This window comes from Harpegnathos saltator, unplaced genomic scaffold (assembly GCF_003227715.2).
Source record: "Harpegnathos saltator strain DR-91 unplaced genomic scaffold, Hsal_v8.6 scaffold176, whole genome shotgun sequence".
Lineage (NCBI taxonomy): Eukaryota > Metazoa > Arthropoda > Insecta > Hymenoptera > Formicidae > Harpegnathos > Harpegnathos saltator.
The window spans coordinates 13903-31991 of NW_020229957.1; the positions used below are offsets into that span (position 1 = coordinate 13903).

Genomic DNA, 18089 nt, shown 5'->3' on the forward strand with positions numbered 1-18089 from the left:
AAAGAAGAGGAACTGCATGTAGAAATAGTATCGCGAAATCCAATGGAAAGCCTTCACATTGACCACTTCGGGCCGTTAGCATCGACAAGGCAGGGTAATAAACATATTCTAGTAGTAGTAGATGCGTTCACAAGGTTTACGTGGCTTTTTCCCATTCGAACCACCGGAACGAAAGAAGTGATCGAACTACTCTATTTTTTGTACGTTCGGGAATTCAAACGAATTAGTCAGCGACCGAGGAACGGCTTTTACGTCGACCGAATTTAATGAATTCATAAACGAACAGCGTATTAAGCATCGCAAAGTAGCAGTAGCATCACCGTGGGCGAATGACATGGTTGAGCGTACGAATCGTTTTCTTAAAGTCGTGTTAACAAAAGATAGTAGTATACCCGAAGAATGGGAAAAAGAAATACGACATGCGCAATATGTTATCAATAACACGTACCATGCGTCCATTAAGTGTTTACCATCCAAATCGTTGCTAGGTTACGACAAACATAGTCACGCGGACGCGGCACTCGCACGATTTACTCGTGAATGGGTAAAAGAAATCACCGACGTCAATGACGAACGTAACGAAGCCCGAATGCTCGCACAACGCGCCGACGAGGTAGTAAAAGCGTATAATAAAAAATACTACGATAAACGACACAGAATTCCGTCGCGGTACAAGATCGGAGATTTAGTAGTAATTAGAGACAGTCGTACGAAAACCGGACAAAGTTCAAAGCTGAAAGCCAATTATAAAGGACCTTATCGAATAGCTAAAGTGTTAGGATATAATAGATATGTCGTACGAGATATACCCGGTTTCAATCACCGAGCACGGCCGTTAGATACTATTTTGTCAGTAGATAAAATTAAGCCGTGGATTAAAATTTCGGACGGCAATTCATTGTTAACGAATGAGCGAGCGAAATAAGCGTATGATAACCCGTAGATTAAGGAACTCGCGAGCGACGTAGGCGGAGAAGGGCAGACGCACAGTTATCCGCCCTTATTTAAGCTTGGTCAGCACCAGCCGCGGGACGTAGCTGAAGCAGAATGGCCGAGCTATAAGATACAGACGAGGGAGGACAGCACCAGTCTATTCAGGGGGAGCCACGGGAGAAAGGCCGGTCCTAAGAGATCAGATTCGGCGGATAGAAAAAGAAGATAAAACGAGACGAACGAGTGGAGGCAGGGCTTTTTGGCCATAGAACGTTGAGACGGATAAAAAAGATAAAGTCGGATCGAAAAAATAAGTCGTAGATAGTTAAGCTTCGTAGAGAGATATATTTAGTATAAAACGCGGTATCGGGTACTATTGTATTTGTGTTTTTAAAAATATATATATACTTATATTCTTGTTCACTATAAGAAGAGTTTCACATTAATCGCTCGGAACCTTTACATCCTGAACATCCCCTTTTTCTATCTAAGGAGGAGGATCCAGAAGAAGAGAGATTGAAAGAGGAAATAAGAATAAAGATATAGACGATATCTCTTTAATATCTTACACTAGAGTCAGTGTCGTCGCCAGTGCTACGATGGAGTATCCGGGGGTGTTGCGACGGAGTAACCAGAAGGAGGACGTCGGATCGAGAAGTCAGGATGGAGAGAAGACTTGGAGCGCGCTGAGAGACGTAGCTGAGGACAGCGATACATCATGTATGGTATTCGAGGTAGCTTGAGTTATTATTATTACGCATTATTATTTTTCTGATTTTAACGGACCTTACTCGAAGTAAGGACATACCCGAGTCGAAATTAAATCAGCATTCATAGTTTATCATTTGAAAAATGATAAAATAGCTTGAGATTTGATTATTCGTTAACCTAATTTCACGTAACATGAGTTCTACTTTTCTTTTCTCATAAAATATGAATGTCTATTCAAGCAAGGTTGCTGAGACAAGCTAAGGTTTATGAATACAAATTTGTAATTATGTTCTCAATGAAAAATTGCACATAATTTAGAAAACTACGAATAATGATCTTAGAATTTGATATAAATTTTACAAGTGTTGATTTTTATTCGTCTAATAATGCTCAGATTGCTGTTTTCGTTTAGAATCTGTTAGAATGTCTGTTTCTCATTCTTGTTTGTCTTTCTTATTGTACTGAATTTGAATTAAAATCTCTATTAGTGAAACAGCATTATTAGACATAACCGTTGTTTTTGCCTTTGTAGCTTCAACTCTTTTGAGAGCTACAATTATCATCATTCTCATTAGAAAAAAGAAAAGAAAATAAAAAGAGAAGAAAAAAGGAAAAAAAGAACTTTAAGAATGATGAGAATGAAAAGTGTTTTTCATCTCCCATTTCCTCTAATTTTTATATGATTATTTAATCCTTATATATTTATCTCACGCGCAGTTCTAACAAAGGCAGTTCTATTTACGTTTTTATCTTTGTTCTCTTCTTGCGCTGTTAAGCGAATATATAATCAACATGAACAAAAATTGCTCATTTAAATTAAGAATATAAGGATTAAGTACATATACATTATCGAGATAAACGAGCATTAAATAATTGCTGAATACGTCGCTGTTGAAGACTCATCATGGGCGAGACTGCGAGAGTAGCCAGATGTAACGTTCAGGTAGGACAAAGCTTGTTCACTATTGCGCATCTAGATATTCTGCATTGATTTTTCAAATTGGATGCAATTTGCAGGATCAATGTAGAATTAATATTTCGACTCGGGAAAAACTTTTTTTTATCAAATCCTAACTTGTAGAAAACTATCGATTTGAATGTCGGCAAGAAAAAAACGGAGATACTTTTGTCAGATATTTGAGAAAACGCCGGATCGGTATTTATCCAACGCTTAAAAAATAACACGGAGAACGTTTTAGTTGGATGAATCAATTTTCGTTACTTTCCGCTTGCGGTTTTCGATCGTTAGCGGCGATTCGGAGACGAAGAGAGAGAGGAGAGCGAGAAAGAGAGAAAAACGTCTTGCCGGGATTTCTGCAGATCGATTCATTTCGACAGATTCGGTATTAAAATATTAGACGTAGAAAAAATAAGAATGAAAAAAAATTTTTTATATTAGTTAGTACAGAAAGTCCGACGTACTTTTGACAAATAGAGATGAGTACCAAATTTTCTACAAGTTAGGACTAGGATAGAAAAAACGTCAAATCTTTTGCGACGATGGAATTAAACAGCAATATAAATTTTGATTTACGATATTAATCGATATTCGATTTCCGGTACTGATTTACTTTCTCATTTCTCTATAAAAGAAGAAAAAATTAATACGAATCGTTCGTTTATATATCGGAGTTAATTTGTTGAATAAATTACAGGGGTAAGTACCTGAAAAATGAGAACGAATTGTCATTGCACTTGGACAATCTTCTGACACTGATTTCTGGTATTGATCGATATTCGATTTTCGGTACTGATTTACTCTTTCATTTTTCTACAAGAAAAAAAGTTGATACGACTCGTTCATTTATCCGCGTTAATTTGATGAATAAATTAAATATTGATTGGTCTTCAATTTTCGGTACTGATTTATTCTCTCATTTCTTTATAAAACAAGAAAAATTGATACGAATCATTTGTTTATTCGAGTTAATTTGTTGAGTAAATTAGAAGGATAAATACCTGAAAAATGAGAACGAATTGTCATTGCACTTGGACAATCTTCTGACACTGATTTACGGTATTGATCGATATTCGATTTTCGATACTGATTTACTCTTTCATTTCTCTATAAGAACAAGAAATTCATACGAATCATTCATTTATCCGCGTTAATTTGATGAATAAATTAAATATTGATCGGCCTTCAATTTTCGGTACTGACTAATTCTCTAATTTCTTTATAAGAGAATAAAAATTGATACGAATCTTTCCTTTATCCGATTTAATTTGTTGAGTAAATTAGTGGGGTAAGTACCTGCAAGATGAAAACAACTTGTCATTGCACTTGGACAATTTTCTTGACATTGATTTATGGTATTGATCAGTCTTCGGTTTTCGGTACTGATTTATTTTCTCATTTTTTTATAAGACAAAAAAATTGATACGAATCGTTCGTTTATCCGAGTTAATTTGTTGAATAAGATTAGAGGGGTAAGTACCTGAAAAATGAGAACAAATTGTCATTGCACGTGTGCAATTTTTTGACACTGATTTATGGTATTAATCGATATTCGATTTTCGATACTGATTTACTCTTTTATTTCTCTATAAGAAAACAGAAAATTAATACGAATCGTTCATTAATCCGCGTTAATTTGATGAAAAAATTAGGTATTGTTCGGTGTTCGATTTTCGATTGTGATTTATTCTCTCATTTCTTGATAAGAAAAGAAAAATTGATACAGATCGTTCGTTTAACAGAGTTAATTTGTTGAGTAAATTAAAGGGGTAAGTACCTGAAAAATAAGATGTAATTGTCATCAACCACAATCGATTATTATAAGAATAATCGATTATGGTTGGTCCATTTCTTACTGCTTACGCTTATAACCTTATTCTTGCAGCCATTGTAGATGGGCCTTTAGTCTCCGAGACAAATGAATCTATAAGCTAGCTCTAAATTTGTTCCTTAAATTGTTTTATTCTCTCCTTTCTTGTTTTATATATTTTTATATTTTTTATATATATATTTTATATATATATAGTTTTATATTTTTTATATATTTATTATGTTGATGGCTGCTTCAGTCCTATGTTAATGTTAATTTTATTTCAAGGTATGCTATTTAATCTCATTTTTATTTCAATTATTCAATTATTTAGTAATCTATCGCTTACTTAACGAAGCGAGAAAGTAGAAGGAAGAGAGAGAAAGAGAGAGAGAAAAATATAGATGATAATTCAGTGAACAGTTTCGAATAGTAATGTTATTATATTATATTAACAATAAAAGACGGCAGAGGTACTTGTTGATTGCAGAGGTGTTTGTAGGAGGCACTGCAGTTAGATTAATCGATGCTAAGTAAGGATTTGATTGGATAGGAAAAGGTATAGTGAGTTTTGTTGAGAAGATAGGGAATTTTAATATGGAGTGATGTTACACTGCGTTCAGAAGAACAAACAAAATGATCAGTAAGCGCTTAATGATTCTCACTTCTGATTGGTAAATACTTCTGGGTCTATGAAAAATCTAAAAGAATACTCCAGTCACAGACAATAATCACTAAGGCACTAAGCAAGCACTAAGCGCTCACTGATCATTTTGTTTGTTCTTCTGAACACAGTGCACAACTTGCTTTAAACGGAGTTTAAAGCAAGTTGTGGAACTGGGCCTAAGTGTTCACTGATCACTTTGTTCTGCTGAACGCAGCCATTGGCCGCATTCAGCAGAAAAAGCTGCTTACTAAGCGCTTAGTGATTATCGTTTCTGATTGGTTCATTCCCCTGGATTAAAGATCTAAAAGAATACTCCAATCATAGATAATGATCACTAAGCGCTTAGTAAGCAGCTTTTTCTGCTGAACGCGGCCATTGTATGGGCAACAGCATAGGCTTTTGCATAACACATAATATATAACGCATAAGAGAATCAACCAATTAGTTTTCTTCATTTCCCTCCTCAGGATAGAAATGAAGAACTCTGATTGGTTGATTCTTTTATGCGTTATGTATTATGCGTTATGCAGAAGTCTGTGCTCTGACCCTATACCTGCGAGAAGCATCCAATTCGACACAGCATGATTGGACACAACCAACCGATGCAAAGTATTATTTGGTGAATTACTAGATCCAACCAATCATTTACTTTGTATCTAATCGTGCTCGAATAGATACACACCCTATGCCTGTAATATTGCAGTTCATCGGTATGACAGATTTACTAACCTTAATTTTATCTTTATCTGAAAAACTTTCTGTTGATAGTAGCAGTTTTAACCTTCAGAATTTTTTCCATACACGAAAACTAATTGTTTGTTAATTAATTAAATTTCTTCATCAAGATTTTGGTTAAAACCCTTAAACATATATTAAGATCTACTATATTTCAACCATTGTTTCAATGCTCACGATTATTAATTAATGTAAGTTAATAATGACATTTGATAGTTATATTGATTAATCCACATTAATTTATCATAAATTTAAATTAATTAATATGATTAAAGATACAAATGTGAATAACATATGATAGCATTATTGCAGTATGTTAAACTGATGCGTTAATTGCATTGTTGAATTTTGAACCAAAATGAGATTTAACGATAAAGAGCTCGCAGAAACAAGTTTTGGCCCTGCAGATTTTGAAGGACGTCTAAATCATAAACAGGCCCATAAATCAGGTTAGTTTAAATTAAATATAATTAAGCATGCTTTATGTAACACAGCAAAATTATTTAACTTGTTATCCATTATTTATTATGTAATGCATTCAGTTTATTTGTAAATGAATTCTTTCATCAATTGCTTGTTATATTTATTGTTTTATTAAAAAGATATTTCATAATTATCATGTTTTTCATATGCATGTATCAAAATTATTATATAAATTACAAAATCAACATTTTATACAAGATATCTCATTTCTTATACCTTCAATTTTATTGACATGTTTTCTGAGCAATTTAGAGTTAATTTTCTTCATTGAAAATGTTAGACAGTTTCTTATGACAGCTTTTCAATTTTGACCTAACATATTTTTGTAATTAGAACCCAAAGTAAAATTCTGTTCAAATAAAGTCCAATTGAAATAAATTAAACAAAATAATTTTGTTATCCATTTGATTATTTGAAACTTAGCTTGCAAAATTTCCATGTTTTTTATTTATAGTTTATATCCTAGATATTACTGATGTCTCCACTTTTTTGTTAAGAAAAAATTGTTTTTAAATTTCTGAAGGAATATCTTGATAAAATTATAGTTGCAAAAACTGGAATATCTTATATGTTTGTAGTGCAATCTACATATAAATATATATATATATATATACTGCTCAAAAGAATTATGGTATAGATAATTTATTGCCAATTATTTATTATAGAAAATTGACCAAATTTGACTGGCGATTACTTCGTGAAAAATTATTGTAGACTAATGATTTTTTTTTTCAAAACGAAACTTGGAGTTTCTATTTTAAGAATGTATCCATTTTTTCATGCAATGCACCTCTACTCCTGTAACCCCTGACATCTGAGGACATGTTTGGTATACTGAAAATTGCAAAGTTTGACGGAATGCATGGACGTGGACAATTTTCTTTCGGGGATGCCGTTTACATTATCATAAAGTTCAAATCTTCCCCTTCAATTAAAAAAAAAATAGAATCGCTACAAGTTTTTTTTGCAAAGGTACAATCCTTAAAAAATATCGTTGTTTTTGGCCTTCGAGCCAAGTGTGCATGCATGTGTATGTGTGTCCATGACAGAAGAGATAAGGACCCCGTGGTTCGTCACTTCCACAGTCAATAATTAATGTAGAAATGACGAACCACAGGGTCCTTATCTCTTCTGTCACGGACATACACACATATGCGTGCACACTTGGCCCGAAGGCCAAAAACAATATTTTTGAAGGGCTGTAACTTTGCGAAAAAAATTGTAGCGACTCTATTTTTTTTTTTTAATTGAAGGGGAAGATTTGAACTTCATGACGATGCAAATCCCCGAGAAAAAATTGTCCACGTCCATGCATTCCGTCAAACTTTGCAATTTTCAATATACCAAACATGCCCTCAGATGTCAGGGGTTACAGGGGTAGGGGTGCATCGCATGCAAAAAATGGAGATACATTCTTAAAGTAGAGACTTCAAGCTTCATTTTGAAACAAAAATTATTAGTTTACAATAATTTTTCACGAAGTAATCGCCAGTCAAAGTTGGCCAATTTTCGGCAATAAATTATCTATGCTATAATTCTTTTGAGCAGTGTATATATACAGGGTGTTAGAAAAATCTGGAAGCGGTCAAATATCTCGAAAATGAAACGTTTCTGAAAAAAATATTTCCAACCAACGTTGTAGGGTTTTAAAAGTTCTATTGAATGATCATATCCTTGAGTGAAGGGGTCAAGGTGAGGTCAAGGCTAACATGATCTTTTTAAATAGAACACCCCATTTTTTATCACACAGTGTGAAAGATGACAGCGAGACGTTTCCAAAACACTACTTGATGACCTATTTTTGTTGAGAATTGTCTGAGCTTGTTATGAGCTTTAGAATTTACGGTGCCGCCAGCATTAGTATTATCCAGGATATACCGCGTGAAGGTTGCGTGGTCGGACTTTACACCCCTGTATGTGTGCGCGCGCGCGCGTGTGTATGTGTGTGTGTGTGTGTGTGTCAGCAAAGATAAGGACTATGCAGTAGTAGTGCGTCAATTTTTAACTGATACTTTCCCAAATCCCGATGGATACGAAGACGTGGAGAAATAGAGTGGCCCTCTGGATCACCAGATCTTTTTCCATTGGACTAATTTTTATGGGTATGTTAAAAACAATGTGTACGCAACAAAACCTGCTAACTTGGCAGACCTTAGGAAACGCATACTACACTGAGTAAATTTTATCTCACCAGAAATGAGACGAAACGTTTTAAATGAATTTCATCTACGATTAGGTCATTGTCAAGCAGCAGACGGAAGACAATTTGAACATTTAATTCAGTAAAAACCCGTTTACATATACACGCACGCGCGCGCGCACGCACACGCACGCACACACGCACACACACACACAGCAGAGAGGGTTTTAACCCTTTAACTGCTGAGATATTAAATGACCAGTATGACCCTTTTGCTGAGTTATTTTTGCAATTATAAAATATTTTATAATGGTGAGAGATGGCATTATATTCCCGCTCAATTCAAATGCTTTTTACAAACTAAATTAAATAGGTATTACACATTGAAAGTCCAAATCGAGTAAACTCGATCGTAGCAAAGCCGCCATTTTTTTCCACACTCGACCGCAGTTAAAGTATCTCGCAGTTAAAATATCTCGATAGCAGTTAAAGAGTTAAATACTGCGGGAGTGACGAACCTTATCTCTGCTGACACACACACACGCACACACACGCACGCACGCGCGCACGCACGCACACGCACACACACACGCGCGCACATACAGGGGTGTAAAGTCCGACCATGCAACCTCCACGCGGTACATCCTGGATAATACTAATGCTGGCGGCACCAGCCGCCAGTGCTGGTAAATTCTAAAGCTCATAACTCAGACAATTCTCAACAAAAATAGGTCATCAAGTAGTGTTTCGGAAACGTTTCGCTGTCATCTTTCACACTGTGTGATAAAAAATGGAGTGTTCCATTTAAAAAGATCATGTTGGCTTTGACCTCGCCTTGACCCCTCCACTCAAGGTCAAACGGATATGATCATTCAATAGAGCTTTTAAAGCCCTACAACTTTGGTTTAAAACATTTTTCTCAGAAACATTTCGAGATATCTGACCGTTTCCAGACTTTTCTAACACCCTGTATATATTATGTATGTATATATATATATATATATATATATTTATATAAACATAATTATCAGTCATGCAACTTTAATTTTGCAAAAAAATTTTTTGAGAAATTTGGAGTTAATTTTTCCTCAACAGAAGCCTTGAAATATTAATAATTTTTAAAAACCAAATGATTGGAAAATGACTTTCTATAATATTAAAAATAAATAATTGAAAAAATAGGATCTTCTGTAAATCAAACTTTAAATGATGAAATGGATAATTATGTGTGTGTGTATTTTGTTTCTATGACGTATCATTATAAAGCCACGCACACACACATACATATGTGCATATAATAACATTAAAACTTGTATTTTATTTTCAGTATTCAAAGAAAAATGGTTTAAGTTGAGATACAATTTATTATTTTATTTCAATATCAATGAATTAGGACATATTGATAGAAGACAACCTGCTGGTGTCATTATTTTGGAGAATTATAGCATTAACTTAGATACATCATCTGAAGGAGCATTTGCATTTAGTATCTCGTTCCATGATGATCATGAGAAACGGCATGTACTAAGTGGACGGTCAGAGTCTCATGTAGAACAGTGGATTAATGCACTTAAACAAGCAAGTTATGGATATTGGAGATCTCAATTAATTACACTTCAAGAAAGATTATGCAAAAAAACTGGCAAAGATCCATTACTTATGTATCCTAGAAATCAAGGCGTTGTACGAGATGAAGCTTGGGAACCTGCTTCTAGTTTTAGATCTCATGTACGTTCATTTACAACATCTGTTGTGGCATCTCCTATATTAAATACAATAACAAGGGAAGTTAATCTTATAGAACTATAGTACAGAAAAATAATATGAGTCAAAATAATGTTAAAAGTTATAGAATAGAAAAATATCTTTTTTAAACTTGTATTTTAGAAAAATATGCATAATATAATGCATACAATAGAACTTTATATTTCATATGGATCTGTATGCTACTTAAACAAATTTCAGAATATAATTCTAATATAATCATGTACACCACACATATACATACATGCGCACGTGCGCATATGTACCCGCAATATGTTAAATAGAAAATAAGTTTTGGAGTTCTCTTATATGAATTCTCTGTTCAATAGAAAATTTATATTTAACATCCCTTATAAAAAGTAAATATATTTAGTCTTATACAAGAAAGTATAATGCTAGGAAAGGTATAATAAGAACAATTATTTTATAAGTTGTTGATTGCTGTAAATATGATAAAATATATATAGTCATAAAAAATTCGCATATAATGTACAACGATATAGATAATGTTTTATTAGCTGCAACAATATTGTAAGGTTCATTTAATATGCGTGTGTGTGAGGAGGGAAACGCGAGTAAATGTATTATATATATATTTAATAATTTGTTTTTTCCTTCTTCAACTAAGTGCTCCTGTTGTTGAGTAGAGGATAATATGTTACATACAATTGTTACACAGATCGACATAATAGCTTTAATATTTAATATAATTATGTTACTAGTGTTTTTCAACTATAGAAATTTTTTTTAACTTCCCTTTAATGTAAACTTATCGTTGTAATGTAATATTTCAACACATTCTCGCTCTTATTTGAATAATCAATAAATAATACGTTGGTAATATATGTGATTAAAAAATCAATAATCTAATGACATGACATGTTAAAGGTATTATATTAGTCTGTGTATCATAACATAAGAAATATATAATGATTTATTTACCATATATTCTTTCCTACCTCTGTACAAATTTGATAAAGTATTCGTATACCAAATACTCAATTTTATTTATATGCAACAAATTCATCTGATAACATTATCGAACAAAAAGTTTGTAATGTAAAATAAAAATATTTTTATAATTTCTGTACATATTCCTTTTCCTTAATATTATCAAAAACCTTAAATAATAGTTATATTTATAATTCCCTGTCTTATTTTTATAATTGTCTTTGATAGAAGCGATTAAACATGTTGCCCAAAAATGTTACATAATACATTGTAATAAAAAGTATCCCAAAAATGACATTTGTGTTTGATTGAGCATATCTGTGAAATATTCTAAATTTTTTTTGTTCTCAATCAATAAATCAATACAATCAACGATCAATGAATAATCGTTAATGTGATAAACAACTTTTTTAATGTCTATCTTTTCTCATGATTTTATTACATTAACTTTTCGCTTAATTATTGATTGTTAAAGTAGAAAATTTTTGGAATATTGTGTAAGTATACTCAATTGATCAAATGTTATTTTATGGACATATTGTTTTGTTTTGTATTCTGCAAGAATTTTAGATACATGTTCGAACATTTTAATATCATTAAGATAACCGTAACGAGAAAATAACTTTACAAAAGAGGATATTCTGGATAATTAATGAAAAATTATAACTGTAATGAAAAAATACCAGATTTTTATTAAACAAAATTGATATTATTCTTTACTAACGTAAAGATTATGAGCATGATTATAAAAATGAAATTTGTTACATAAAATGCAGAAAATATTTTATATATTAATCTTTTAAAATATTTTCTTTAGAATTACATAAATAATTGTTAATGTATATAGAGTATATATTAAAAATGAATTTTTTTTTAGTTAGTAATAACTTTCATACATATTACAGATGTAGTAAAAGCACTTTTTACAAGATATTTATTTTAGTCAATGATGATGTCCAGTTGTAATCAAAGCAGGTAAAAATGACCCTATTACTAAAAATAATATTTCTTGAACTTTAAGACCAGTCGTAGATAGCTTTGTACCCTCAATGCTTGGCAAATGCGAGTAACTATTATTTCTTGTCATTAATTCTGGCAAAACATGGACAGTAGCTACATAAAGGAATGTTCCAGCGCTAAACAACATAGCTAAGCCAGTTGCATTGACATTACTCAGTGTTTCTTTTCCTTCCTGTAAACACAAAATTTAATTATTAATTGATGATGAATTTCTATTACATACCAGACATAATTTGAAAAATCTTGAATACTTACTTTTCCAATTCCAAAATATGTTACAAGAGCGAGAAATGGAGCTGCGAAAGAGAAAATTAATAAATGTCTATATATCTTCTTCCTATCTACACCCTCATGAAGAAGAAATGACACAAGTCCAAATGCAGCTGGAGCCTACAAAAAAGCAACATATTTAATGACACTATTAAAAAATATATATCTGATTGGAATATTGCAATTTTTTCTTATTAAATTTTTTAAAAGTTAAGTTTGAAACATTTACTTTATGCAACATTATTGCCAGAAAAACTATCATTTCAACATCAGCTTGAGATGTAGTAGCTGCTGCTCCCAATGCAACTCCATCAACTGCTGCATGTACTACAAGACCTAAAGTTGCTGTAACACTTTTTTGTCTTCCACCACTTCTTCTCGCTGAACATTGATCAATCAAAAGCATAAATATAAAACCTAATACTAGGCTAATTCCAATTAAAGAATGTAGATCACCTGTAAAAAAATTTTTTAGAAATACTGTTCTTAAAAATAGTTTTAAAGATAGTTTTAAAAATATATATATCATAAATACTCTAATAAACAAACATACAAATTACATACTATGTAACTCTCTTTCACTGGTAATTCCACTACTAAATAATGCTCTTATACCCTCTGGTATGATCACAGCTAATGCAGTACCAACAAGAAGTCCTGCTCCTAATACTGATACTAATTGTAATTTATCCTAAAGAAAATATTGTACAGTAGCACTAATTAAGTAATATATTAACATGTTTAGAATACTTCGTGTAAAATATAATTTATTTTTTGCAAAAATAATCTTACTTCTGACAAAGTGATAACTAGAGGCAATGATCCAGCCAAGCAAGAACCAACGAACATAACAAGGGAGAGCATCCATAAAATTGCTCTCTCTTCCATTATTTGCTTAATATGGGAAGAAACTGTTAATTTTCAATATTGTTACATTATGGGCGAGCAAAGGACACGTGTCAGGCCTCAAGACTGTAGTATTTTACGAATTGCATTTTGATGTAATTGTAAACTTTTTCTATATCAATATATCACACCTGTATAACAATATTTACGATAGATATATATCATTTATGTCAGCGAGATAACACTTTGTGTGCGTAAAGCTTATACACGTGAGCACCACATCCATACCAACAACTAAACTCTATTAAACCCCAATCCACAATAGGTACTTTTTCTTTCTTTCTTTCTATAGCTGGATCTGGGGGAAGTGGATATTCCCATATGCCATTTCTTTATTCCATCCACAAGGTATAGTAATTTTTATGTATGCATTCAGTCTGATCTACAATAAGGCCTGGTCTATAATAGGTGTTCTAAGCTATAAGCCGTAAGAACTGACCAATTATAGCCGATTATTTTTGTAATAATCGACTGTGATTCGTCAATTCTTACGGCTTACAACTTACACGTATTGTAGACCAGGCCTAAAGCCAGCGGCACACGGTGCTTGTTTTCGTGCTGGATTGCTTGCTGGATGAAAATATTGCATTCTGATTGGTGCATTTCCATCCATCTTCGAAAATATACCAATCAGAACGCAGTATTTTCATCCAGCAAGCAATCCAGCACGAAAACAAGCACCGTATGCCGCTGGCTTAAGTCATTTCTGTCGAAGCCGGATGCATGCGCGTTGGATTGCTAATCTAGTTGATCATAAAAAAAAGAGTTCTTCCTCTCCAATTGTAACCCAGAACTATTGTTCTATTGGCCAAGATCATAAAAGTTGTCACAAGTTGATTGTCAATATCGATTTATAGTCGAGCCTTTTGGGCCTTCTATAACAAATCGTTAGTTTTGAGTCACAAGCAAATTGACCAGTCACGATTGATTATTTTTTGGAATAATCGATTGTGATTGGTCAATTTGCTTAAGACTAACGATTTATTATATTATAGAAGACTTATTTTATATTTTGCGATAAAAGGCTTCTCTGACTTTCTGGCAATGAGATAATAATATAAGACTTGCAAGTCTATTTTTTTTTAATATCTCGTTTATTTATACATGTGTATATATATCTATGCAAAAATTGTTACATATCATGAGCATGATAAGTACTGGAGATCAATAAAAAGAAAAATAAGATTGGAATAATAGATATTAAGATAAATCAATATAATCAATAGAAACTGAATGCCTGGCTAATACATTGTGTCAGTTACTTACAAAGGATGTATATATAAATTTTGACTAATCTACATTAATAATTTAAGGTGTAATTAGATATTCAGTTATCATCAAGATACCTAAATTCATTTATTGTAATTTTGAATTCTATATATATATATAAGAAATGTTTTTGAACACATGAGAATGTGAGCAAACTTGCGAACTTGAATTCTTATCGTTAAAGTTGTTCAAATTAATATCAACTGATAAGTTAATAATAACAGTAACAGTAGCAATTATAATAATAATAAAATATCATTATTCTCAGTTTAAATAATAACTACTGTTACATTTCTACCAAGATATGAAAATAATAGAGAAATATATACAAATCTTATTTCTCACTTAATATGTAAAAGGTTCAGGAATATCTTGATATTTTATAGAGAAATGGGACCCCTTTTTTTGTAAGATTATACTACAAGTTTACATGGTAAGATTACAGTTTAAAATGTGTTTTTAATGCTACCTTTAATTATTAATTAAAACAATTGTCAAAGGACCTACTATGAAAATTATTTTGTTTTGGACCATTCAATGCACAATGTATGTACAACTCTTTTTATTATAATGGATATTAGCCATTTTTTTTATCTTGTTGGACCTGGTCGAGTTGTACTTCATCTTTTTTCTCCATATCCTGATCGTCATCAAAAGTTTCACTTATTATAGATTGTATTGTTGAAACAGCAGCATTATTATCGGTCGTAGCTTCAATGCTATGTTCTGGATTAGGATCTCGATTTTCTTCACCATCTTCCAAAGAGCGTGAAGGTACTACAGTATTTAAAGATGCAGATCCATCAAAATTCTGTGAATGTTTGCCTAATCCTATTTGGGCCTCAATTAAATTTAATTGTTCAATCAATATCTTTTCTCTTTTTTCAATTTCCTCTGAAAGATAAAAAGCTAATGAGTGCAAGAACATGTAAACAAATAACAATAATTTCAGAATAATAAATATGGAAATACTAACCGTAGAGTTCTTTTGTGGATTGTGCTAATAATAACTCTGTCTGTGGATGCTTGCGTTTTGGTACATAGTAAATGGAAGGTTGTGCGCGTGTTTTTATAAACGAGGCAAGAAATAATTGTGCATTGCGCCAATCTTGAAACTGCCGACTTCGCGCAAGTTTTATCTCTAACGCTCGTACTTCAGCCAACTGTCGTTTCCGTGACAAAAACAATTGTTGTCTTTCCCTTCGTAATTCTTCTTTCTCTCTTCTCTTAGCTTCTTCTACTCTAGCTTCTACTTCAGCTTTTTTATCTTCCTATAAATTAGAAATATAGTAAAATTTGACAAGTCAAATTTATTTGAATAGGTCTTACCTTTGCTTTAAGTTTAGTTTCTTCTTGTCTAAACTTTTGTAAAGTACCCAAAAGTGCACCAAACATGCGTTTATTTCTTTGTCTACTACGTTCATCTGTTCTTTCTCGTCTGATAACTTCTTGACGTGAAGGAATTTCTCGAGGAGTAGCTATTACTCTAGATGACACAGCAGGCTGATGAAAATTAACATATTATGTTTAATTATATAAATGGCAGAATAATGTGTATAAATATATATCAAACTTTATAAGTGATACAAAGTTTCTTATCCAAATATGTAATAAGCTATTACAATTTCTTTCAATTATAAATTTCTTAAATACATTAAACTCTGTATATACATATGCACGTGTGCACGTGTGTGTATGTATGTTTGTGCATATGTGAACATGTGTATATTTTACTTAATAAAAATAATTATAATTAAAACCTGTTAAAAATTTTATTTATATATATAGCATGTAATTTTTTCTATGAATTTAGAATAAAATAAATCATGATTTTTTATCTAGATTTTTATCATGATTTTTTATCTAAATTTTTATCATGATTTTTTATCTAGATCTTTTATCTAATAATCTAGAAATATATAATAATCTATAGACTTATAAACTAGGCTTAAATATAAATATTTTTTAATATTTTTTTTAGAACTCATAATTATTTAAAATTTATTATGTCTTTTTAAACAATGATATTTACTACTTATATTAATGTTAATAATTCCTCATATTGTAACTGACAAAGTTCAGATAAATCAAAATTATGATTGACAATTTTAGCTAGATAAAAAATTATTCTAAATTTCAATAACCCATAATAACTATTACTTTATACTGTATAAACTTTATATTAAAAATTTTCTTACAGTAAGACTACTTTAATACTATCTATAAAAAAGAAGTTTTGTTATTTAATTGTATTTAAGAAACTTTAGATTTATCATTTTTAATTAACAGAATTTATTTCTTATCTATTTTTTTTATAAATAATTTACCTTGATGACACTGTCATCTTCATCAGCACTGTCATCTGCATTAGATGGAACTCGTGCACTTAGTCGGCTAAATACTGTTTTTGGTTCAGTATTGGAACTTTGCCAACGTCGTTTACCACCAGATAATTCATTATTCATAACCTCTGTCACCATTCGTCGACGATCCTCTTGTAGTGGTCGTTTTTGAGATATTCTAAAAGTAATTAATCATACTAAATAAGTTGTTACAAAGCTACATGTTACACAATACATACATAAGTAATACAACTAATACAAATAAAATTCAAAACAAATATAAATAAATTAAACAAATAAAATTCAAAATAAATAAATGCATGCAATCAATATATGTGTATACATTCACATACAACACCAACACACAACACACACACACACACACACACATTTTATATCACGTGTATATATATACATATAATGTATATGGTATAAAAACATTCGGTTATAATAGAAGATATTATATATAATACAAGATATAATACAAACTTGCAATATTTTCAATTATAATTATACAATATTTTAAATTTTTCTAATAATTTTATTTTTATACACATTTATAAAATAAATAGAACACTGTCAAAATAGATCTAACCTAGGTGGTTGTAATGGGCCATTTTCGCCATCAGGAAGATCTCGGCCTAAGATTTTACGAATGCTCCGATCAAGACCACGGAGATCATCACGGGCAGCTTCTAGTTGAGCTTCTAATCCTTCGGCCTTCCATGTTTCCTGATAATCTAATTTCCTCATTTAAAAATATATTATTCACTCACACTGGATCACAAACCAAATTAATTCATTTAGCAAGCACTTTGATAATATTGTTGAACAAGATCACCGACAAACAGCCACCTACAATACGCATATTTCACCTTAAATCAATAAGAGTTCGCCCATATTTGACAACAGCATAGTAAACTAGGGAATTTAAAAAATGTTTGCGTCTGTCGAATCAGACATCTATGAACAGGGTTTGTTTAAGTCCGGTCTACAATAGGTATAGTAAGTGTTAAGCCCGGTCCAGAATAGGTTGCAAATACTCAGTTGCGAGTTGCAAAGAATGGCAACTACTAGTTGTTTAAGCCAGCGGCACACGGTGCTTGTTTTCGTGCTGGATTGCTTGCTGG

The 18089-nt window shown here is 31.7% G+C and overlaps 3 protein-coding genes across 5 annotated transcripts; 1 reads left to right on the forward strand and 2 right to left on the reverse strand.

Annotated features, from left to right (window-relative positions):
• The first annotated feature begins 5612 nt into the window (after window positions 1–5612).
• LOC105189793 (pleckstrin homology domain-containing family J member 1) lies at window positions 5613–11240 on the forward strand. 3 transcript variants are annotated; one of them, XM_025297438.1, is made up of 3 exons: window positions 5613–5789; window positions 6127–6263; window positions 9765–11240. In XM_025297438.1, exons 2-3 carry the CDS (start codon window positions 6173–6175, stop codon window positions 10244–10246), a joined length of 573 nt encoding a protein of 190 aa, XP_025153223.1. In that variant the 5' UTR covers window positions 5613–5789; window positions 6127–6172; the 3' UTR covers window positions 10247–11240. The 3 variants fall into 3 exon arrangements, with proteins under 3 accessions (XP_025153223.1, XP_011150424.1, XP_011150423.1); XM_011152122.3 differs by lacking the exon at window positions 5613–5789 and adding an exon at window positions 5825–6005 and having other exon boundaries at window positions 6116–6263; XM_011152121.3 differs by lacking the exon at window positions 5613–5789 and adding an exon at window positions 5827–6005.
• A 763-nt stretch (window positions 11241–12003) lies between these two features.
• On the reverse strand, window positions 12004–13593 carry Zip102B (Zinc/iron regulated transporter-related protein 102B). The gene is made up of 5 exons (XM_011152124.3): window positions 13235–13593; window positions 13007–13133; window positions 12672–12898; window positions 12428–12562; window positions 12004–12344 (listed from the first exon to the last, which is right to left on the reverse strand). Exons 1-5 carry the CDS (start codon window positions 13328–13330, stop codon window positions 12096–12098), a joined length of 834 nt encoding a protein of 277 aa, XP_011150426.1. The 5' UTR covers window positions 13331–13593; the 3' UTR covers window positions 12004–12095.
• A 1377-nt stretch (window positions 13594–14970) lies between these two features.
• On the reverse strand, window positions 14971–17857 carry Pnn (desmosome associated protein-like protein pinnin). The gene is made up of 5 exons (XM_011152125.3): window positions 17555–17857; window positions 16945–17137; window positions 15947–16120; window positions 15594–15888; window positions 14971–15511 (listed from the first exon to the last, which is right to left on the reverse strand). The coding sequence occupies exons 1-5, from the start codon at window positions 17710–17712 to the stop codon at window positions 15195–15197; spliced, it is 1137 nt and encodes a 378-aa protein (XP_011150427.1). The 5' UTR covers window positions 17713–17857; the 3' UTR covers window positions 14971–15194.
• Window positions 17858–18089: the final 232 nt, after the last annotated feature.